At 44.5% G+C, this 23,936-nt stretch overlaps 1 protein-coding gene across 4 annotated transcripts in view; it reads left to right on the top strand.

The window, feature by feature from the left end:
- KDM5B (lysine demethylase 5B) overlaps positions 1–23,936 on the top strand; it is a 192,856-nt gene that overhangs the window by 81,275 nt on the left and 87,645 nt on the right. For 3 of the 4 annotated variants that reach the window (XM_039518029.1, XM_039518028.1, XM_039518030.1), the window contains 6 exons: positions 1,085–1,191; positions 2,701–2,859; positions 3,516–3,635; positions 4,449–4,607; positions 10,833–11,014; positions 23,477–23,639. In XM_039518029.1, the coding sequence (XP_039373963.1) occupies positions 1,085–1,191; positions 2,701–2,859; positions 3,516–3,635; positions 4,449–4,607; positions 10,833–11,014; positions 23,477–23,639 (890 nt within the window). The remainder of the gene's footprint in view (positions 1–1,084; positions 1,192–2,700; positions 2,860–3,515; positions 3,636–4,448; positions 4,608–10,832; positions 11,015–23,476; positions 23,640–23,936) is intronic. The other variant, XM_039518031.1, reaches the window with a different exon arrangement.

Here is a 23,936-nt window from a genome sequence, read left to right as displayed (position 1 = left end):
TTATTTAAAAAGTAACAAAACTATTCCCTAGGTGACTTGTCCCATTTCTTGCTTCTCTCTCACAAACCCGGATTGTAGACTTGTTTGACTTTGCAGATTTTTTTTTTAAAATAAACTTAGGTATGAACAATATTTCTGAACAATGAGATTGAGTTGTAATTTGTGTTAACACGTGGATCAATATTTATATTTCTTAATGTAACTTAATATCTCATCAACTTTTTTTTGTCCACCCTGATAATCTGTCAAATTTAGAGAACAAACCAGATTTCACAGCAGATTTCTCCTAGCATAGTGCACCTTAACTTATAACCTTCAGAGTTCCACTTGGAGCCCTGAGGATCACTGCATGTTCCTCTTTTACTGCATACCCCCCAAAGACCCTACATTGTGACAGTTTCCCTTATTCTGAGGAGTGCCTGTCATTGTGCTGCTTGAGCAGATATATGGGGATGGGGGTAGGTTTGCTAGAAAGCAATATGAAGAGCTTCCTTTCCCAAAAGACTCCTTTTGGTACCTATTTGGTTTTTTGTGATATTTTCTCGGGGCAGAAAATAAAGTTTGAAAATCATCATAGGACATTATATTGTTGTTTCTTTTGTGTCCCAGTGAAATGTCCCATTAAAGAATAATCCAACCACGTCTATGAACCTGAAATGTCATTTGTTGTTTTTTTTAAAGTAATTTGGGTCACTGAAACTATTTAAAATATCAATTCTAAATAAATCATATGTGTTTGGAGTGGCCTGCATCTGTTTACGATCCCATGCTTGTTTTATCCTGATAATACTAGCCTTTCCAGGTAGGAGTTCAAGTGCTGCCTAAAGTTACATGAAAATATGTTTGGTGTCCTTTGTGTCCATATTACACAACCCCCACAAAATCTGGCACCTTTTGGCAGTCTTTGCACAGAGACCTAAAGGACAAGCATAGCCATTGCAGTAGCCGTATCTCAATAGGAACAGATTCACTCATAAAGAGAGCCCCTCCAAATGTATATGATGATACATGCTTCAAATACTGTTTATGCTGTGAAATATTTGTTAAACCCAATAATAGTCTAAATTTTCTTTTCCTGTATCAGAGAAGGAAATGCCTGGCACAATGAAACGAGAACCTGCTGAGAAAAGAGAACAAAGAGACTCTGAGAGAGAGAAATCAAAAGGGCGCTCTAAAAAAAGCACTAATGCAGTGAGTACTCCCTGCCCTTCTGGCACTTAATTCTAATTGCAGACAGTCCTGGGTTAGAACTGGGCGCATAGTATAGCATAGGTAGTGGGAATGGGAGTTCCCTGAATTACTCTCATCCCAGTCATAGGAATACAAACAGAGTGTCTATGCCTGCTGGAACATAGGTACCATCAGGATTTCATGTCATAAGCAGGAAATAAAGTAATTTCATTTCACCCTGTTTCAACTGAAATAATTTCTATCTTTCCCCACAATACTGCCTTAAAATAGCAGCTATGATAGAACTGTCAAAAGAAACATGGTTCTTCTCAGGGCTTCCTTGCTCTGGATATGGGTTGATCTGCTGATCTTTCCCTTGGTAGGTGTACCAGTTATTACATCTTCTTTCTAACAGTTTTGGCACCCAGCTTTCTAGCAGACCCAACTCTTACTCCACTGTTTGAACTCTAACTCAGATGCTCTACTTGGTTCAACATAGCAGATGCTTCTCCTAAAAAGCAAAGGAAAGGGAGACTTTTACTTGTGAAGAAGACAATATATAGGCCCTTTCAGTCCTTCCCACTGCCTGGATCCTCTCACATGTATACCCTTTTACTAGGCGGGAGGGGGAGGAATGCACAGTACTGGAAGACAGGATTGCACCAGACCCTAGAGGCACAAAATAAAGGATACTGGGAGTCCTATTCTGTCCTCAGTTGTCTTGCAGCAGTAGTGCTGTCATCCTCTGTTTAAGCAAGGCTTTAAACAGTAGCATTTTTTTTCCTACCACTACCTAAGTACCCGCTTCTGTTCACCAGACTCCATAGCTCTCCTTCCTCTACCTCCAAAAAACTCCCCCCTACTCTCCTTCAGGTGCTCCTGCGAATCTTCGGAGTACCTGCTCCCTCTTCTGTGGATCTCCTAGATGATGTGGGTGGAGCTCTCAGGACACAGCACTGAAGGCCTGCCCCGTCCAAAAGCAAATGGCTCTGCTTAGAAAGCTGGTGCCTTCCTGGTGAAGGGTTCGGGTCCAGTCCACTAACTCTGAGGAAGAAGGAGGATGCTCCCATAACCAGAATTCCTCTGTTTTCTGGTGGCTGCTCCAGGAAGTTGGCCTCAGGATGTTGAAGTGTCTGCGCACAGGCCAGTCTGAAAGTAAAGAGCAGGAGATCCCTCCAGTACTAAGAATAAAATTGAGTCTCTTTATTGAGCAAAACAGATTGGCCAGGCTTCAACACTTTTGGTGGCGATTTCTTAATTTCAAAGGGATTTATATAAATTCTACCACAGAAACAATGAGGAGTCCGGACTCCTTGTTGTTTTTGTGGCTACAGACTAACACGGCTACCCCTCTGATACTTTCTACCACAAAGGAGAACAAAGTTGATGTTCACTGTCTCTGTTCTTTTTTGGAAATAAAATAAAAATAAACACGGGTAAATGTGACAAATGACTTAGTTACCAAAATGATCTCTTGCCATGAACTGCTTAAAGCACTTAAATTCCCACTTTGGTAATTTCTTGTTACAGGTGGATTTGTATGTATGTCTCTTATGTGGCAGTGGTAATGATGAAGACCGTCTCCTGTTGTGTGATGGCTGTGATGACAGTTACCATACTTTTTGTTTAATTCCACCCCTTCATGATGTTCCCAAAGGGGACTGGAGGTGTCCCCAGTGTCTGGCTCAGGTAAACTGAGAAATCAGGCTGAAATGTGTTTTTGTTCTCTCCTGGCTTCTAATGATCAGAAATTCAGCACTGCAATTTATTATGGTGAAAATAGTCCTGTAAAATGGGTGGTAGAAGATGAAACTGAAACCAGGACTGGGTACATTTCAGATTGTTAGACATTACAACATATGCTGGGCCCCAAATTTGATCTACTTTAGTAGTATTAAAACCACTGAGAAAGGATGCTTTGGATTTTAGATAGCTTTTTACATAATGAAATCTTAGCACTATGTCACTGGGGTTTTCAACTTAGACGACGTTTGTGGTGTTCTCTGCTTTGCTATAGCAGAGGAAGTAGAATTTGCTGTAATCTAGCTATGCTGATCTCACCAGTGATTCATGCTGATTTACAAACAAATATTATTGTGGTGAGGTGGATTAAGCTCAGAGCTGATAGGCATGATGGGTTCTATTTCTGACTCTTCCAGTGGCTGCTTGTGTGACCCTGGGCGAGTCATTTAATCGAAGTGCCTCAGTTGTCCCCTGTTTGTAAAATGGGGATAATACTGATCCATCTTTCTAAAGTACTTTTGAGGCCTATGTTTGAAAAACACGAAAGTGCAAAATGTCTTATTTTTAACTCATTGGTAGAAATAACCATATTTTAATTGCAGGAGTGTAATAAACCACAGGAAGCATTTGGTTTTGAACAAGCAGCAAGAGACTACACACTTCGCACGTTTGGAGAAATGGCCGATGCATTCAAGTCAGACTATTTTAACATGCCAGTACATGTATGTTCATGTGCTTACTATGATGCTTTAATACAGATTTCGGTTTTCCTGCTTATTAAAGTATTAAACTTGTGGTGGCAAAGAATCCGGAGTTTTGAATGTGAACAAATCCAAATGGGAAAGCTCTTATTTAAATATTATGTTAATCTGTAAAGGCTTCTATACTTTGTTAGTATTTTGGTTTCTGTCCCACACATTTCCAGTTTCCGTCGCCATCCAAAAATATATTCCTCCTTAAACTCCTGCCCCAAATGTCACTCATTACTGAAGGCAGAAGGCAACATTTGATGCAGTTTTGTGAGCCTTACAATACTAAAATTTTGCTGTGTTGGTTTAGTTTTACATAATTGCACTAATAAGTAACTTCCACTATGAAAGCAGCAAAGAGTCCTGTGGCACCTTATAGACTAACAGGTGTATTGGAGCATGAGCTTTCTTGCATGCATCCGACGAAGTGGGTATTCACCCACGAAAGCTCATGCTCCAATATGTCTGTTAGTCTATAAGGTGCCACAGGACTCTTTGCTGCTTTTACAGATCCAGACTAACATGGCTACCCCTCTGATACTTTCCACTATGAAGTAGAGAAAGTAACTATTAACTGAGGGGGCGAGGTGGGAGAGGAGAGAGAGAGCGTGCACACCTTGATGTAACCAATGGTACTCAGATATGTGGCTGGCTCTAGTTAAAGTCCCTGTGACATGATGGGAAAATATTTTAAGCTTGTTATCTTTGGTTACTGTACATCCATAAGCACCGTGAGAAGTGCAACCTTCTGTGCGGGCTTATATTTTCTATTTGTTTCATACCCAGATGGTTCCCACAGAGCTAGTTGAAAAAGAGTTTTGGCGACTTGTGAGCACCATTGAAGAGGATGTCACAGTGGAATATGGGGCTGATATTGCTTCAAAGGAGTTTGGCAGTGGCTTTCCAGTTAGAGATAGGAAAATTAAACTTAGGCCAGAAGAAGAGGTAAGTCTTAATTTGCTCTGTGAGTGCATACTTTCATTTCATGGTTTTACAAAATACAAGTCTTGTGTTGAATGATTTTTCAGTTTAAAGAAACCTATTGTAATTCTGTATTACAGTGTATTCCTGCTCTGTGTGTGACTGGCACTATTTTGAAAAAAGGAAATGGTATTGCAGTCTTGGAGGACTAACATTATATATAAGCAGACTTTTAAAATGACACGTGCATCTTAGAAGTTGACAGCTTCCAAATTATATTTCTTGAAAGAGTAGCCTAATTTTATTGCAGCAATTCCTAGCACAGAGATTTTCTTTAAAGAGGAGCAAGTGCATTGCATGTTAAAGTTCTTGTTATTTTATTGACCTTATTTGTATGTTTTTCGATCTAAAAAGACTAATTTCTTCTATCAGAAGTAGCCCTCTGAAAAGTTTTGCTGCCTTCTTTGATTGCTTATCTATATGTGATCCATGTCTAGCATGCATATGCTCCATGTGCTAGAGATTGGAATGCTGGAACCAACAAACACTGCTGGCTAAAGCCACTCCCTGCATAGTCTCAAGCTCCCTCTTCTCTTAAAGCTATGAAAGGGAGCAGAGCATCCAACCAAGCCTTGGTTCCTTTCACTGTTTTAAGTTGTGAGATAGAGCTGGTTGGCCATGTCCCATCTTGGCCACTCACATATTAGTTTATCTGTAAATAGATTAGTTTGTGGTAGTTAGGTTATATTATCATTTACTGGTTAGGTTTTTAGTTTAATCGTGTTTTGTTTGTTTTTCCAGTGTCTGCTCAAAATTCCTGAGGGTTTTAAACTTTGTTTGTCATTTGCTATGAGCCTTAATGAAACTTCCTCTAATAGTCTGTATTGTGTGGGTGAAGAAAATGTTAAGAAAAATGTAAGGATTGGGATTGGAAGTCCCTCACCAGGCTTGAGCCAAAGAATCATAGAAGATTAGGATTGGAAGAGATCTCAGGAGGTGATCTAGTCCAACCCCCTGCCCAAAGCAGGACCAACCCCAACTAAATAATTGCAGCCAGGGCTTTGTCAAGCCGGGCCTTAAAAACCTCTAAGGAGGGAGATTCCACCACCTCCCTAGATAACCCATTCCAGTGCTTCACCACACTCCTAGTGAAATAGTTTTTCCTAATATCCAACCTTAGACCTTCCCCACTGCTGTTTCAGACCATTTCTCCTTCTTCTGTCATCTGCCACCACTGAGAACAGCCTAGCTCCATGCTTTTTGGAACTCCCCTTCAGGTAGTTGAAGGCTGCTATCAAACCCCCCCCTTACTTTTCTCGTCTGCAGACTAAATAAGCCCAGTTCCCTCAACCTCTCCTCATAAGTCATGTGCCCCAGCCCCCTAATAATTTTTGTTGCCCTCCGCTGGACTCTCTCTAATTTGTCCACATCCTTTCTGTAGTGGGGGGCCCAAAACTGGCCACAATATTCCCAGATGTGGCCTCACCAGTGCTGAATAGAGAGGAATAATCACTTCCCTCGATCTGCTGGCAATGTTCCTACTAATGCAGCCCAATATGCCATTAGCCTTCTTGGCAACAAGGGAACACTGTTGACTCATATCCACCTTCTTGTTCACTGTAATCCCCAGGTCCTTTTCTGCAGAACTGCCACTTAGCCAGTCAGAAAACAGGCTAAAACTAAAACTTTCTCTTAGAGAAATCAGTTAGGCCTGCTTCAGATGCTCAAGGGACTCAGGATCCTCTCAGTTCGGGACAATTGTTAGCACAGATGCTTCTGCTGTGGCCTTAGCCTCTGCTCAGGCAGATGGGAGTAAACACTGTTTCCGAAAGGAGCTTAGGGATCAGGCCACAACTAAAACAGCTCCAAAAAACAGACTGAGAAGTCCCCCACTGTCTTGTTCTTGAAAGAGATCTGCTTCTAAAATGACCCTGAGTCTCTGTTGGCCCTCATGAAGAGGGAACCCTGAAGATCACTGGAGCCAATGGTGTCCGATTCTCTGGCACTGCACAGTTGGGTTGCTTCAGTAGCAGTTGTGCTGTCCTCTGTTCTGCCTTCTTAAGCTCCAGTATAAGAAGAAGAATAGCAAATATGGCAGGCGACCAGCTTGGCTTAACAGTGAAATCTTCGGTGAGCTAAAACTCAAAAAGTAAGCTTTCAAGAAGTGGAAATTTGGTCAGATGACTCGGGAAGAGTATAAAAATATTGCTAGAGCATGTAGGCGTGTAATCAGGAAGGACAAGTCACAGTTGGAGTTGCAGCTAGCAAGGGATGTGAAGGGTAACAAGAAGGGTTTCTACAGGCATGTTAGCAACAAGAAGGTGGTTAGGGAAAGTGTGGGACCCTTACTGAATGGGGGAGGCAACATAGTGACAGATGATGTGGAAAAAGCTGAAGTAGTCAATGCTTTTTTTGCCTCGGTCTTCACAGACAAGGTCAGATCCCAGACTGCTGCACTGGGCATCACAGCATGGGGAGTAGGTTGAGCAGCCCTCCGAGCTGGACGTGCACAAGTCCATGGGTCTAGATCTAATGCATTCAAGGGTGCTGGGGGAGTTGGCTGATGTGATTGCAGAGCCATTGGCCATTATCTTTGAAAATGTCTGGCAATCGGGGGAGGTCCCGGACGATTCGAAAAAAGGCAAATATAGTGTCCATATTTAAAAAAGAGAAGAAGGACAATCCGGGGAACTACGGACCCGTCAGCCTCACTCAGACCCTCCTGGAAAAATCATGGAGCAGGTCCTCAAGGAATCCATTTTGAATCACTTGGAGAGGAAGGTGGTCAGGAACAGTCAACGTGGATTCACCAAGGGCAAGTCATGCCTGACCAACCTGATTGCCTTCTATGATGAGATAACTAGCTCTGTGGATATGGGGAAAGCGGTGGATGTGATGTATCTTGACTTTAGCAAAGCTTTTGATACAGTCTCCCACAGTATTCTTGCCAGCAAGTTAAAAAAGTATGGATTGGATGAATGGACTATAAGGTGAATAGAAAGTTGGCTAGATTGTCACGCTCATCGGGTAGTGATCAATGGCTCAGTGTCTGTTTGGCAGCAGGTATCAAGTGGAGTGCCTCAGAGGTTGGTCCTGGGGCCAGTTTTGTTCAACATCTTTATTAATGATCCGGATGATGGGACTAATTGCACCCTCAGCAAGTTTGCAGATGACACTAAGTGAGGAGGAGAGGTAGATACGATGGAGGGTAGGGAAAGGGTCCAGAGTGACCTAGACAAATTGGAGGATTGGTCCAAAAGAAATCTGATGAGGTTCAACAAGGACAAGTGCAGAGTTCTCCACTTAGGAAGGAAGAATTCCATGCATGGCTACAGGCTGGGGACTGACTGGCTAAGCAGCAGTTCTGCAGAAAAGGATCTGGTGATTACAGAGGACGAGAAGCTGGATATGAGTGTGCCTTTGTTACCAAGAAGGCTAATGGCATATCGGATTGTATTAGTAGGAGCATTGCCAGCAGTTTGAGGGAAGTGATTATTCCCCTCTATTTGGCACCGATGAGGCCACACCTGGAGTATTGTGTCCGGTTTTGGGCCTCCCACTACAGAAAGGATGTGGACAAATTAGAGAGAGTCCAGCGGAGGGCAACAAAAATGATTAGGGGACTGGGTCACATGACTTATGAGGAGAGGTTGAGGGAACTGGGCTTATTTAGTCTGCAGAAGAGAAGAGTGAGGGGGGGATTTGATACCAGCATTCAATTACCTGAAGGGGAGTTCCAAAGAAGATGGAGCTAGGCTGTTCTCAGTGGTAGCAGATGACAGAACAAGAAGCAATGATCTCAAGTTGCAGTGGGGAAGGTCCAAGGTTGGATATTAGGAAAAACTATTTCACTAGGAGACAAGTATCGGGAGTAGCTGTGTTAGTCTGTATCCACAAAAACAACAAGGAGTGGTACCTTAAAGACTAACAGATTTATTTGGGCATAAGCTTTCATGGGTAAAAATCCTGAAGAAGTGGTTTTTTATCCACGAAAGCTTATGCCCAAATAAATCTGTTAGTCTTTAAGGTGGCACCGGGCTCTTTCTTGTTTTCACTAGGAGAGTGGTGAAGTACTGGAATGGGTTATCTAGGGAGGTGGTGGAATCTCCATCCTTAGAGGTTTTTAAGGCCCAGCTTTACAAAGCCTTGGCTGGGATGGTTTACTTGGTGTTGGTCCTGGTTTGAGCAGGGGATTGGACTAGATGATCTCTTGAGGTCTCTTCCAACTCTAATATTCTATGATGCATCAGATGAGGTATTTCCAGTAGCTGTAGGGAAGTGTCATTACCATTATACAAGGCACTGGTGAGACCTCATCTGGAATACTGTGTACAGTTCTGGTATCCCATGTTTAAGAAAGATGAATTCAAAATGGAACAGGTTCAGAGAAGGGTTCCTAGAATGATCAGAGGAATGGAGAAACTACTTTATGAGAAGAGACGTAGGGGCTTGGCTTGTTTAGCCTAACAAAACAAAGGATGAGGGGAATTATGATTGTCCTCTATAAATACATATGAGGGATAAACACCAGGGAGGGAGGGAGAGGAGTTATTTAAGTTAAGGGCCAATGTTGGCAGAAGGACAAATGGATATAAACTGACCATTATTAAGTTTACGTTTGAAATTGGACAAAGGTTTCTAACCATCAGAGGAGTAAAGTTCTGGAATAGCCTTCCAAGGGGAGAAGTGGGGGCAAAAAAACACCAACTTGTTTCAAGACTGACCATGGTAAATTTAGTATGATTGAGATTGCCTACAATGGCACATGGCCAAGACATGACTGCTATTGGCAAATATCTCCAACGGTTGCAGATGGAAACTAGAGAAAGAGGACTCTGAGTTACTACAGAGAATTCTTTTCCAGCTGTCTGTGTAGTGGGTCTTGCCTATATATAACTGATTGCCAAGGAATTTTCCCCCAAGTCAGATTGGCAGAGACCTTGGGGTTTTTTTGCTTTCCTCTGCAATGTGGGGCATGTGTCAGTTGCTGGTTTGCACTAGAGTGAATGGTGGATTCTCTGTAACTTGAAGTCTTTAAGTCAAGATTTGAGGACTTCAGTAGATGAGTCAGAGGTTATGAGCTTATTACAGTAGTGGATGATTGAGGTTCTGTGGCCACAATGTGCAGGTCAGACTAGATGATCATGATGATCCCTTCTGTTCTTGAAGACTGAGTGTGTGAACACAGTGCAATCTTTCTCCAATGGAAATGACAATTCATAATTCAAGATGACTGTTTCTTTGAAAACTTCAGGTCTTTCAGTTAATTCTCTGCATGTCAATTTGAAAGCTGTTTTGGCTCATCATTGTCCAGTTTAGGATTATAGTGTCTTTTTTTCTCATCCTTAGGTGATTTTATTTTTAAGGTCTTAGAATTTTCCCCCTTATGCAGCATCCTACTCCTTTTGGGATCTCACTGTTGTATTAAGAGGATTTTCAAACCATTGTTTTTTGTTCCTTGTTGCATTTGTCCCTGAAAACAGCATTTTTTAGGGCTATTACATTTCTCACATAATGTGATTGATTTGCAAGCACTTATGGCAGGGTATAGTCTAGACCAGGGCATCAGGTCAATTTACAGCTCCCTGAGAACATTAGAGCACATTCAACCAAGGCACAGGCAGCCTCATTTAGAGGTGTTCCTTTAATTGCTATTTGTAGGACTGCCACCTGGGGTAATAAATGTACCTTCACAAAACATTTACTCTCTTGTGGAGGCAGCATGTCCAGATGCTTGATTTTTGGCAAGGATGCATTAAAATCCCTGTTTAATGAGACTTGCTTATATCCCACCCCTTCTTTTATGGATACTGTTTGGGAGACACCAGACATGGAACACACATAGACAAGCACTCAAAGAAAAAATGGAAGTTACTTACCTGTTCAGTAACTGGACTTCTTTGGATGTGTGTCTATATGTATTCTATAACATACCCTCATTTCCTCACAACTGCTGAGTCTAATACTTGGATTGGGTAGTGGTGAAGGAACTGAGAGTAGTTGGTTGCTCCACACCCTTTATATCCTCAAGCAGGGGAGGGCTTGAGGCTATGCAGGGAGCAGGTGCAATCAATGGACATTGCTGGCCAAAGCCTTCCAATCGCCAGTGCATATGCATCAGACTTGGAACACATATAGATAACACATCTCGAAGAACTTCAGTTACTGAACAGGTAAGTTACTTCAGTTTTTGTTGTTTAGTTGATGTGGCTTAGACCAGTGACTTTTTTTTTTCTGTTCCACTTTTAGGAATATCTTGATAGTGGCTGGAATTTGAACAACATGCCTGTGATGGAGCAGTCTGTACTTGCTCACATCACTGCAGATATATGTGGAATGAAATTGCCCTGGCTTTATGTAGGAATGTGCTTTTCTTCATTTTGCTGGCATATTGAGGATCACTGGAGCTATTCCATTAACTATCTGCACTGGTGAGTTTTGGGGAGGAGGGGGAAATAACCCCAAAGCCCCCACTGATTTGTAGGGACTAAGTCCACATTGTAAGTGCATAGATTTTTAAGGCTGAAGGAACTCTTATGGTAATTTAATCTCATCTCCTGTACCATAGAGTTTCACCCAGTGAAATCCTGCATCACACTCAATAAATTGTGGTTGAGCTAGAGCAGGGGTCAGCAACCTACAGCATGCATGCCAAACATGGCACGCAAGCTGATTTTGAATGGTACGCAGCTCCTTGCCGTGGTCCTGGCCCCAGCCCCACTCAGACCCCCCGCCCACAGCTCTCCCCTGCTGGGGAAGGAGGCAAAGCTTTGTCCTGTGGCAGCCAAGCTTCCCCTCTCCCCCACTTCTTCTCCCAGCGTGGGTGCTTTCCTGCCCCCCCCCCTTCCCTGCGCCAATCAGCTGATGGCCCTTGTGAGGGGGAGGGGGAAGAGCGGCAGCCTGCACGCAGCTCCGTAGAGAAGGCAGAGAGAGGTAGGGATGGAACCTTGGGGAGGGGGGTGGAACCGGGCATATCCCTTCCAGCCTCCTGCCATGAGCCGCTCAGGGCAGGGGACTGGGAGCACCCCTACAAGCCGAGCACCCCAGCCCTCTGCCCTGACCCCCACACACACACACTCAGCCTTCTGCCCTGCACCCCCGATACCCTCAGCCCTGATCCCTGCACCCCCGATACCCTCAGCCCTGATCCCTGCACCCCCACACTCCCCAGCCTTCTGCCCTGCACCCCCCACCCCAACACACACCCAGCCTTCTGCCCTGCACCCACCACCCCAACACACACCCATCTCTCTGCCCTGAACCCCCCACACCTCTTAGCCCTCTGCCCTGAACCCCTCACACCCCAACACACACCCAGCCTTCTGCCCTGAACCTTCCACACACCCAGCCTTCTGCCCTGAACCCCCCCCACACCCTTAGCCCTCTGCCCTGAACCCCCACAGCCCCCATCCCTCTGCCCTGACCCCTGAACCGTCCCCCCACACCCAACCTTCTGCCCTACACCCCCCCCACACACACCCTAGCCCTCTGCCCTGAAACCTCCTCCCCCCCAGGTCTGGGGTCCCGGCCTAGGTGAACAGAACCCCAGGCTGGCAGTGAGCTGAGCAGGCTGGTGGTGTAAGATCAGTATTTTAATTTAATTTTAAATGACACTGCTTAAACATTTTGAAAACCTTGTTTACTTTACATACAACAGTAGTTTAGTTATATACTATAGACTTATAGAAAGAGACCTAAAAATGTTAAAATGTATTACCGGCATGCAAAACCTTAAATTAGAGTGAATAAATGAAGACTCAGCACACCACTTCTGAAAGGTTGCCGACCCCTGAGCTAGAGCCTGTCTTTCAAGGACATCCACTCTTGATGTAAAGACATCCCTTGCTAAGTTGTTCCAAAGGTTGCTTATCCTCAATGTTAAAACTTGTACCTAATTTCCAGTTTAAATATGTCTAGCTGTAATTTACAGCTATTAGATCTTTGTATTATTTTGTCTGATAGATTGAGTTTTGTGCTATGAGAAATCTTCTCTCCACATAAGTAGAATCATAGAATCTCAGGGTTGGAAGGGACCTCAGGAAGTCATCTAGTCCAACCCCCTGCTCAAAGCAGGACCAAACCCAACTAAATCATCCCAGCCAGTAGTTGTTGATTATGATCAAGTCAGCTCTTTAATCAACACAATGTTGAAGGGAGCCATTCTTCTTAGCCACAAAATAGATGAATGTCCTAAGTCTCTCGCTGTGGGGCACATTTTCCACACCTCGACTGCTTCTTCTAGCTCTTACCTGAACCCTTTCCAGTTTTTCAATGTCCTTTTTTAAAAATGTGGACATAACTGGAAATATAATTCCAGTCCTGGTCTCACCAGTGCTGCATGCAGAGATAATACCACAGTCCTACTCAGTATTCCTCTGTTGGTACATCCAAGAATCGTATCAGCCTCTCTTAGCCACAGCTTTGCAAAAGGAGCTCATTTTAATTTACAATTATTTATACAATTAATATACAATTAATTTCTCTTTTCAGAGAGTCACTGCTTTCCAAAATAGTTACCCATCCTGACATTAGTGTTTGCTGTCCAAACCCATATTAAGAAATGTAGTTCCAACTGCCTCGCTTCCTTCTGCTTTGCCATGGAGAACATTAGAAACCACTCTGTGTCCTGTCTGCAACTGTAGACATTTTTCTAGCCTTTATTTTAAATAGTTGATGTGTTTAGCTGTGTGTAATCCACTTTAGAGTAATTTGGGGGAGGAGATAATCCCCTTGCTACATGTCATGACGCAGCCTCCACTTCCAGCACCAGAAACCTGTCCTTCCTCACCCTTGTTCACAGTTCATTGGAGGTGAGGCTTCAGGGTATGAGGAAATGGCTTCTAATGCTCAAGGGATACCGGTAGGAGGTGTTATCATTGAAGTTACTTCGTCGGATAAAAATATAGACTCCTTGGTGGCTTGTCCTCTGGACAAATTTCTACAATTTCAGCGGCTGCTCAATAGGATGGCCCACACCTTGCAGCTAGAAACGAGATTAAGGCCAAAGACAGGATCACCCCCTCCCCCCACTCTAAGTAAAGGACTCCTTAACCCGGCCAGAGACATCTGAATAATGCCATCTACTTCACCTGCAGTATCTAAGAGGGTGGAGATTTCTTGTATTAATTTTGATGGAATATAGGGCTCAGAGAAAGTGTGACCTGAAACACAGTTTCACTGTGACCTGAAACGGCCCAATATTATATGTATGCAGTGTTGTTGTAACCATGTTGGTCTCAGGATGTTAGAGAGACACGGTGAGTGAGATCATATCTTTTATGGGACCAACTTCGGTTGGTGAGGGAGAACTTTCGAGTTTACACAGAGATCTTTGTTTTAACTCAGCCTACTTATTTTCTATGGCAAACACACCATTAAACATTCTCTTAATCTTTTATTAAAAATACAGAAAAAGAAGGGGAAAAGTTAAAGTATTAAGTATTAAATAAGGCTTTTATTTTAACCATAATCCAATTCCCTTTTTCTTTAGATGTAGAGTGATTTTTTTTTATAGGGATTTGACAGTTTCTTAGCTGGTAACAACAATGGTCATAACTGTCCTTTTTGGGAAACAGTGAAAAAGTGAAGATGGGCTAGAACTGTTGCTGCTGCTAAAGTCCAATCCTTTTTCCTAGAAGACAAAACAAAACAAATACATGTAAACGGAGAGAGAACAGAACAGCAAAGTTAGAAAATGCAGCTTTTATCTCTGGTGTTGACTTTCACTTGCATCCTCACTGCTGGAAAAACACAGGCATAGCACACAGTTTTATCAGCCACTCCAACAGCTGTCAAACTTGTACCAGCAGTGGGCAGTTTAGTGTATCACTTTTAGCTGCCTCTTTGGTCACAGGTTCTCAGCAGTTTTGCAAAATATACAGTTTTGGCTGGCTAAGCCAGACTCTTTATTAGAAGGAAAAAAGAGAGGGATAGGAAGAGAACATAAATGATGTGGGGAGAAGACAAAGTCTCACATCCCAGGCGGTGGTCAGCATTCAGCCGAAGCCAGTGAAGGTGGCAATGTCACCTGGGTCCTTTGCTCTGGCCTGGTCAGTCGGGACCAGAATAATGCATACCCAGTGGTGTAACAGTGGATCCCAGGATCTCAGGATATGGTGGAGGTGGCAGCTATTAAGGTAAAGCTCACTTCTTCTGGGTGTTTACCCAATTTTTACCATAGTAGCAGCATAATTCAGAAAACATGGTGGACCAGATGTAACATTTGTTTCACTCTCTAGGGCGTCAGATCAAGTGGGACAAGTTCTGTTTTATCCCCTTGTCAGAGAATCTCCTTTAGTCCAGCCTGCCACTGTGAAATGATGTGGTCAGAAATGAAGGGGCTATCTGTCTAACGGATAGAGGATTTGCACCGGATTTCTCTTTTATCTGTGCAGTTTTGAACTACTTACTATACATAAAGAGTTCTGGACTGTTTACAGTATCCATAAAGGTTCTCCTACATGCTCTATTAGTGTATTACCCCCAAGCACCCTCCTTGTGGTTACTTAAAGGCCTGACCACTCTCTTTCCTTCCATAACATAGCTTGTCATAGAATCATAGAAGATCAGGGTTGGAAGCGACCTCACAAGGTCATCTAGTCCAACCCCCTGCTCAAAGCGGGACCAATTCCTACCTAAATCATACCATGTCCCTCTCTAGGAATTGAGTTTTGCAATTAACAAAACTCATGGAGTTCTGTCCTCCCCCTTTTGAGCCCCTGCAGGGTTAGTCCTTGGAACACCAGGCTAACAAAATGGCCATTCTGATAGCTGTCACATCTGCCAGGAGGATCAGCGAGTTGCAGTCACTAATGGTTGTAACTCTATATGCCTCACTGCACAAGACAAGATGGTCCTCTTGTCAGAAACTCAGCTGGCTCCAAGTGCAGTTACCTGGCACCCAATGAGAGCGGCTGAGCCCAATATCTTTCACTAATTGATTGTGCTGATTGGACACAAGCCAGCAGATCATCATTCAAGCCTTGTAGCAACAGCAGCACAGTGGCTGTTCAATGCATTCTGTGCCTGCACCTGCACTGTACCTGCTTCCTGTACTTGTTCTTGCTCCAACCTGCAACTGTTCCTGCTCCAGGCCCAGTCTCTGCCTTCCTCCAAACCTCCTGGCTCTGACCACTGGCTTGTCTCCTGACCATGACTGGTTCAGCTTTGACTGCTGCCTGTGGCCACTTACTCCATGACTCCAGTTCCCTCATCCTGTTCTGCTACAACCTCTAGACCTGACTCCCATTCTGATCATTAGTTTGCACTACTTACACCTCAGTGTGTGACAGTTTGAGCAGCCTGCTAAAAGATAAGATGGGACATCACCTCACAGTATGGAGATACCCAGCAGGAGCCGAACTCACCCTCTCTAATGTTGTCATAGTCCTGTATGATCTATGTAACCAGGTCACCATGCAACATTACCAGAATGCAGTCCTTCAGTCCCAGGTGCAATCCCAGACTCCTGTTCCCCTAATTCTTGCATCTTCATCCCATAAGCCCCAGGTGCCCCTAGCCGAGAAGTTTGATGGGGACCGTGCCAAATTTGGGGGTTCTTTAATCAGTGCCATCTTCTGTTTGTGTTATGGCCACAAGTGTACACTAGGGATCGGTTCTGAGTGGGATTAGTAATTAGTCTGCTCATCAGAGAGGCCCTGAAGTGGGTGTCCTGGCTCTTGGAGGGGTCTAGTCCTCTCTTTGAACACTTGAACTTTGTATAGGCAATGGCCGGCATCTTTGATGTCTCTAATCAAGAACATTCTGCAGAAGCTGCTCCCCATGAACTAAAGCAGGGACCCCGGTCCATTGCTAAGTATTTAGCTGAATTTCAATGTCTGGCCACAGACACCCCACTTTAGGCATGGGCTTAGTGACTATCAAAGATGAGCTAGCACTGGGAAAATTCCATTTAGTTTGGGAGATCCAAGAACTCCATATCCACCATGTGCACACTGTTCTTGATCAGCTTTGCCAAAATCAACTTGATGCAAAACTTGAGAAATACAAATTTGACAAGAATACTAGGGTGTTTCTGGGCCTTGTCATCTCCCTAGTGGCACTTGTCAGGGACCCTCGGAAGATGGCTGCTATTGCCAAGTGGAAGGTGCCCTCAAATATATATGGGGTACAGTGGTTCTTTAGGTTTGCAAACTTTTACCATTGATTCATCAAAGGCTTCTCTAACCTAGTCTCTTCTATAACGTTGCTACTCAAAAAGGGGTTCATGTGGTCCACTGACACACAGGTGGATTTTGACCACTTGGGAAAAAAAACATTCCTTTTGACCCATCTAGACCCCACAAAGGCCTTCATAGTCCGGACCGATGCCTTGGACATCATGATAGGTGCAGTCCTCTTTCAGTTCACAGGTCCTCACCAGATGTCCCTTCCCTGCACTACTTTCTCTCGGAAACTGACTCCTGCAGAGAGAAATTATGATGTACAGGATGAGGAGCTGCCTTCAGAGAATGGCATTACCTCCTTGAGGGGGCCTGCGCTCCTGCCAGGTTGGGACAGATCACAAGAATTTGGAATATCTGCAGACAGCACAATTACTCAACCAATATCAAATTCACTGGGCCCTTTTCGTCTCTTAATTGACCTTACAGTTGTGTAATGTCTAGGGACTAAGAACAAGAAGGCACCTTGTCCTGCAAGGACGAGTAACATGAAGTGGAACAGAAATCTCTCAGCACCATCCTTAAACTCTCCACTTAGTCTATGGGACCATCCAGTGGCCATCTGATGACCACTATGTATTCTCTGCTCTGAGGTGATCTGTTTGTGGTCCCAATCTGCAGGTCTCTAGGAATCACCAGCACCTCCCCAGATCCAAGGTTTTGCCTGCAACAAGACCACATCTATTGTGGGTATCACCTCTGCATTCCTGAGGGCAGCTCCTGGCGTTAGGCACTAAGACTATGGCATGACTTACCTATGGTGAGTCATTTATGTCAGTGTAAAACCTGGAACATAATTGCTAGGTACTGCTGGTGGTCAACCCTACAAACAGATGTACAATCATGTGACCTCTACACCTGCACAAAGAAACCACAAGTAAGTCCATTGGACCTCCTTCAACCCCACCCCACATATCTATGTTGATGGTCCAATTTTTCTATGGATTTTATTGAGAAATTACCATGCTCTCAAGATCACTGTTATCCTGACTGTGGTGGTGATTCTAACCAAGCTGGCCCATTTGATTCCCTGCTGCACTATTTCATCTGCCTGTGAAAACCACACCAGTCTTCCTGGAGCGTGTCTTCTGGTATCAGCATGCTGACATGCGTAATTTTGGATTGAGGTCCTCAATTTATTTCTTTGTTCTGGCAGGAATTTCTCCAACCCTGCACCAAGCCCCTTAGTACAACATCCTACCATCCACAGATAGGATTTTTTTTAGCTTGGCCATCTATCTATCTCATAGAACTGGAAGGGACCCTGAAAGGTCATCGAGTCCAGCGCCTTGCCTTCACTAGCAGGACGAAGTACTCATTTTGCCCCAGATCCCTAAGTGGCCCCCTCAAGTATTGAACTCACAACCCTGGGTTTAGCAGGCCAATGCTCAAATCACTAAGAGTCAGAACTTGGAGCAATATCTGCTGTTTTTTGAATTTCCATCAGGATGATTGGCTTCCACTACTGTGTTTGGATGAGTTGGCATACAACTTAACCTATGCTTCCATTCAACTTTGCGAATTTCAGTTTTCACCCCGGTTTCATCTGGACCTACCAGAAGGCTCTGTCATCCAAGCAACCATGGTCCTGGTTCTCCACCTTAAACAAATACACCAGGACCTCAAAGAACACTTACTGGCTGCTAAAGGATCTTGTAAGGATGGAGGAGGGATAGCTCAGTGGTTTGAGCATTGGCCTGCTAAACCCAGTGTTGAGAGATCAATCCTTGAGGGGGCCATTTTAGGGATCTGGGGCAAAAATCTGTCTGGGAGTTGGACTAGATGACCTCCTGAGGTCCCTTCCAGTCCTGATATTCCATGATCGATGATAAACTAACCAAAAGAGATGAGCTGCCCCAGCCTTGCTGTAGGGAATAAGCTTTGGCTCTCGACCCAGAACTTGTAAACTGACCCCCATTACCTGGATCATTGAACAAATAAACACAGTGGCCTCAGCTCCCAGAATCTCTCAAGATTCACCATATCTTTTGTGTTTCCCTCAAGACGTTCATCGACAGTCTCTTCCCTGACCGGGTAGACCCAACCCCAGGAAGAGGAAGAATACGAACTGATTCCAGATTGGTCAGTTAAAGCTCCAGTATCTGATAGACTGGAAGGAGTGTACAGGCCAGAGAGCTGATCTTGGGAGCTGAAAGATAATGTTCACACTCCTGACCTTCAGAAATTTCACCAATGATACCCTGACAACCCAGGACCGAGGACCCCATGAGGGAGGGGTACTGTCAGGAGCTTAACTGGCTGCAGGCACAGCCATCTGGCAACCCAGTGAGCTCAGCTGGGCGCAATAAGCTCTCATAGAGTGACTGTGCCCCCTGATTGGACGTCCAGCAGATTATCATTTAAGCCATGTAGCAACAGCAGCACAGAGGATGTTCGATGCATTCCATGCCCGCAGCTGGTCCAGACCATTTTCCTGTACCAATCCGTTCTCCAAACCCATGCCTGTTTCTGGTCGAGCCCCAGACTCTTCTCCTAACCCTTGGCTCTGACCAACTTGCTTGTCTCCTGACCACAACTTTGAGTGTGCTCTAACCACTGGCTTGTCTCCCAACCACGACTCCAGTTCCACCTTCTGGCTCTGCTCAGAGCAGTATGGCTGACTCCTGTTCTGACAACTAGATCACACCGCCTACACCCCCAGTGTGACACACCTCCATCCCCCCCCCCCCCCCCAAGTCTGTTTCCATAGTGATCATAAACTTCCACAGGTTTTCACATAAGCCAATTTATATCCCTTAAAGTGTGGTATGGTTAAAGAGATTAGAAATGGCACTTTCTTAAACAGCATATCTGCTCTCTCTGAGTGTTCAGAATCTTATTTGTTGTGATTAGTGACATTTTATCTTTTATTCCTCCTAGCATTTTGGCTATGGGAAAGGGAATTGAATTCCATTCTTCCTCATACATCAACAGGATTAACCAAGTTCCTATTGCAAAAATCTTCATTACCATTTTTTTTAACATCCTTTAAAATGTGGACAACTAGAGCTGTACGCAATATTCCAGTATTGGTCACACCTGTGCAATATAGAGACATACCTACTCAAACAACAAGGAGTCCACTTTTTACCCATGAAAGCTTATGCCCAAATAAATCTGTTAGTCGTTAAGGTGCCACCAGACTCCTCATTGTTTTTGTGGATACAGACGATCACGGCTACCCCCTGATACTTGATACCTACTCAATACTCCCCTGTCAGTCAGGGAGATCATTAGCCCTTTTTGCTACACAATCACACTGGAAACTCATCTCAAGTTGCTTGTCCACTATGTGACTCCCTAAATACTTCCCAGCACAGCCCCCCAGACTGCAGGCATGGCTTGTTTTCCTTGTTCCTAAGAAGAACATAAGAATGGCCATATGGGATCAGACCAAAGATCCATCTAGCCCAGTATCGTGTCTTCTGACAGCGTCAGGTGCTTCGTTACAGTTTTGGGCTTCACAACATCCCCTGGCAACAAGTTCCACAGATAGACTGTGCAATGTGAGAAGAAGTACTTCCTTTTGTTTATTTTGTTTATTTACTGCCTATTGTGTTTCTGCAATATCATCCCTGTTCTTGCCAGATTCCGTGAGCAGGTCCTGCCTCATACCAGGCCTCTGATCCAAGGGCTTAAGTTTCAGGCTCTTTTCCTACTACACCTATTAATTTCATTGGGTGAGCCCTGGTTCATGTGTTATGTAAAGGGGTAAATGACACTTCCTTATTCATTTTCTCCACACCATTTATGATTTTATAGGCTTTTATCATATCCCCTCAGTAGTCGCTTGTCCAAGCTGAACAGTCCCAATCTGTTACATATCTCCTTATATGGAAGCTGTTCCATCCTCCTAATAATTTTTGTTGCCCTTCTCTGTACTTTTCCCAGTTCTAATGTACACCTCTACCCTGATATAACATGACCCGATATAACATGAATTCAGATATAATGCGGTAAAGCAGCATTCCAGGGGGGCAGGGCTGCGCACTCCGGCGGATCAAAGCAAGTTTGATATAACGTGGTTTCACCTATAACGCAGTAAGATTTTTTGGAGGACAGCGTTATATTGGGGTAGAGGTTTATCTTTTATGAGATGGGGCAACCAGAATTGCTTGCAGTATTCAAGGTGTGGGTGTACCATAGATTTATATAATGGCATTATGATATTTTCTGTCTTATTATCTATCCCTTTCCTAATGGTTCCTAAAATTCTGTTAGCCTATTTGAGTGCTGCTGCATAGTGAGCAGATGTTTTCAGAGAACTGACTATAATGACTCCAAGATCTTTCTTGAGTGGTAACAGCTAATTTAGACCCCATCATTTTATATGTATAGTTTGGGATTATGTTTTCTAATGTGCATTACTTTGCATTTATCAACATTGAATTTAATCTGTCATTTTGTTGCCCAGACATCCAGTTTTGTGAGCTCCTTTTGTAACTCTTCACAGTCTGCTTTGGAACTAACTATATTGAGTAATTTTGTATCAGACATATAATTTTGCATTTGGCTATATTAAAACACATTTTGTTTGAAAGGGCCTAGCTTACCATGTGATCCAGGTTGCTATGTATAACTGCCATGACCATCTCCTCATTTACCATTCCACCTGTATGTGTTACCTGCAGATTTTATTGGCAGTGGTTTTATATTTACCTCCAGATCCTTTATGAAAATGTTGACTGTCATTGGGCCTACAGCCTCTCTAGAAACATCCCATTTGATGCCACTACTTTTTGAGATCTGTCAGTTACTGATACTGTACAGTGTTAATTTTTTAATCAGCATGTCATGTGGAACTAAGTCTTACACAAGTTTGACATTTCCTGTGGAATGCCTTACTGCTAAATGATGAACTAGCACTTGGCTGAGGCCTCAAAGGTTAACACGTTGTTAATGTAGCCTCACACTCTTCAAGGCAGCAGTAATGGAGGGAGGACACCCCCCCACTTCCCCCCCCACACACACACCCACCCCCTCTGCACAGCAATCAGGAGGCTCCTGGGAGCAGCTCCAAGGCAGAGGGCAAGAGCAGCACATGGCAGTGAGGGAGGGACAGCTGAACTGCCTGGCAGTTGATAGCCTGCTGGACGACTGCTGCACAGGGAACTTAGGGGAGCTGATAGGGTGCTGCTGGCCCACCCTGGTTCCAAGCCCCCACCAGCTAGCTCCAACGGGCTGCTCTTCTTGCAAGCAGTGGACAAAGCAGGCGGCTGCCAAACAATGTTCTAAGCGAGCATTGCGCAACTTCAAATGAGCATGTTCTCTAATTGATCAGCAATGTAACAATGAAACAACATTAACCGGGACGACGTTAAGTGAGGAATTACAGCATATTGCTTCTATGGTGATTATGCCTCAGCCAGAGGTTGTCAGGCCCCAGGTGGAATTTGTTGCATTGCAGTGAAAGAACACTAACATGAGCAGATTTGCTCTTGAGGCAATAAAAGTGGAGTTCCATAATATACTTTTATAGGCAATTTCAGTTAAGTCTGAAGAAAGAAACTATATTATTAAATGTTAAGAGTTAGGGCAGTGGATAGAGCAGGGGTGGGCAAACTTTTTGACCCAAGGGCCACATCTGGGTATAGAAATTATATGGCAGGCCATGAATGCTCATGAAATTGGGGTTGGGGTGTGGGAGGGGATGAGGGCTCTGTCTTGGGGTGTGGGCTCTGGAGTAGGGCCAGAGATGAGTTCAGGGTGCAGAAGGGAACTCTGGGCTGGGGCAAGGGAGATGAAGTACTGGGTTGTGTGTGAGGACTCTGGCTGGGGGTGCAGGCTCTGGGGTAGGGCTGAGGATGAGGGGTTTGGAGTGCAGGAGGGTGCTCTGGGCTGAGTCCGATGGATTCAGAGCGTGTGAGGGGGATCAGGGCAGAGGGTTGGGTGAGGGAGGGGTGGCTCAGAGGTGCAGGCTCTGGGCAGCACTTACCCAAGCAGCTCCCGGAATCAGCGGCATGTCCCCCTCTCCAGCTCCTATGCGGAGGTGTGGCCGGATGGCTCTGCTGCGTGCTGCCCTCTCTGCAGGCACCACCCCTGCAGCTCCCATTGGCTGTGGTTCCCGACCAATGGGAGCTGTGGGGGGTGGCACTTGAGATGGGGGCAGCATACGGAGCGGAGCCCCCTGGTTGCCTCAATGTGTAGGAGCCAGAGGGGGGACATGCCACTACTTCCGGGAGCCACATGGAGTGGCCCTGACCCTCTACCTGGCTGGAGCGCTGGAGAGGTGCAAGCCGCAGACCCTGCTCCCCAGTGGGAGGTCGAGGGTCGGATTAAAATGGTTGGTGGGTTGGATGTGGCCCATGGGCTATAGTTTGCCCACCCCTAGGATAGAGTCTTTGGATTTGTCTATGTGATGGGGTAATGCACTCTATGGCGGTGTGATTTCTAAAGTGCACTAATGTGCTGTGCATCAATTGGTCCGTGTAGACTAAAGGTTCCCTAGTATACTTGAACAGTATTGTTTCAAACAGTGCTACCTTAAAGTGCACCAGTAAGATCTATATGGATAAATTAATGCACAGCGTGTTAGTGAGCTGTAGAAATCACACCCCTGTACAGCACATTACTCCACTATGTAGAGAACCCTTAGTGCACTCCTAAATAGTGCTTATTTAGTGTCTTTTCAGTACAATGTGAAGCAAGAGCCTGTTAATGTGAACGTACAATCTTGTTTATATTTAGCACCCCCTTTTTTTAAACTTGCAGGGGGGAACCGAAAACGTGGTATGGAGCCCCAGGGTATGCGGCTGAGCAGCTGGAAGATGTAATGAAGAAGCTGGCTCCCGAGTTATTTGTGTCTCAACCTGATCTGTTGCATCAGCTTGTCACCATTATGAACCCAAATACGCTGATGGCCCACGGAGTGCCCGTATGTCATTGGAGTTCTGTGCTCATTGTCTTTTATCTCCTCTTCTTTTATGTTGGCTTCTTCTGTAAGGTTGACAATTTAAATCAATTTTTAACACAACGTTGCAGTAGCTTATGCCTGTATTGCACAGTATAGAAATAATGTATTGGACAAATTACATTTATTTGAGCTGGTATAATGGACTGGTTTGAACGGATGGGCAGTGCAGTCATTGCTTTTTAGACTCACTTAAGATGGTTATTTCACATGCTCTTCTCCAGAGAGATCTGTCTCAGTGGATTTCCATTCCTGGGTCCA

This window comes from Mauremys reevesii, unplaced genomic scaffold, assembly GCF_016161935.1.
Source record: "Mauremys reevesii isolate NIE-2019 unplaced genomic scaffold, ASM1616193v1 Contig2, whole genome shotgun sequence".
In the NCBI taxonomy this organism is placed as follows: domain Eukaryota; kingdom Metazoa; phylum Chordata; order Testudines; family Geoemydidae; genus Mauremys; species Mauremys reevesii.
The sequence above is the reverse complement of the archived record's forward strand: the minus strand, read 5'-3'. Positions and strand labels throughout refer to the sequence as shown.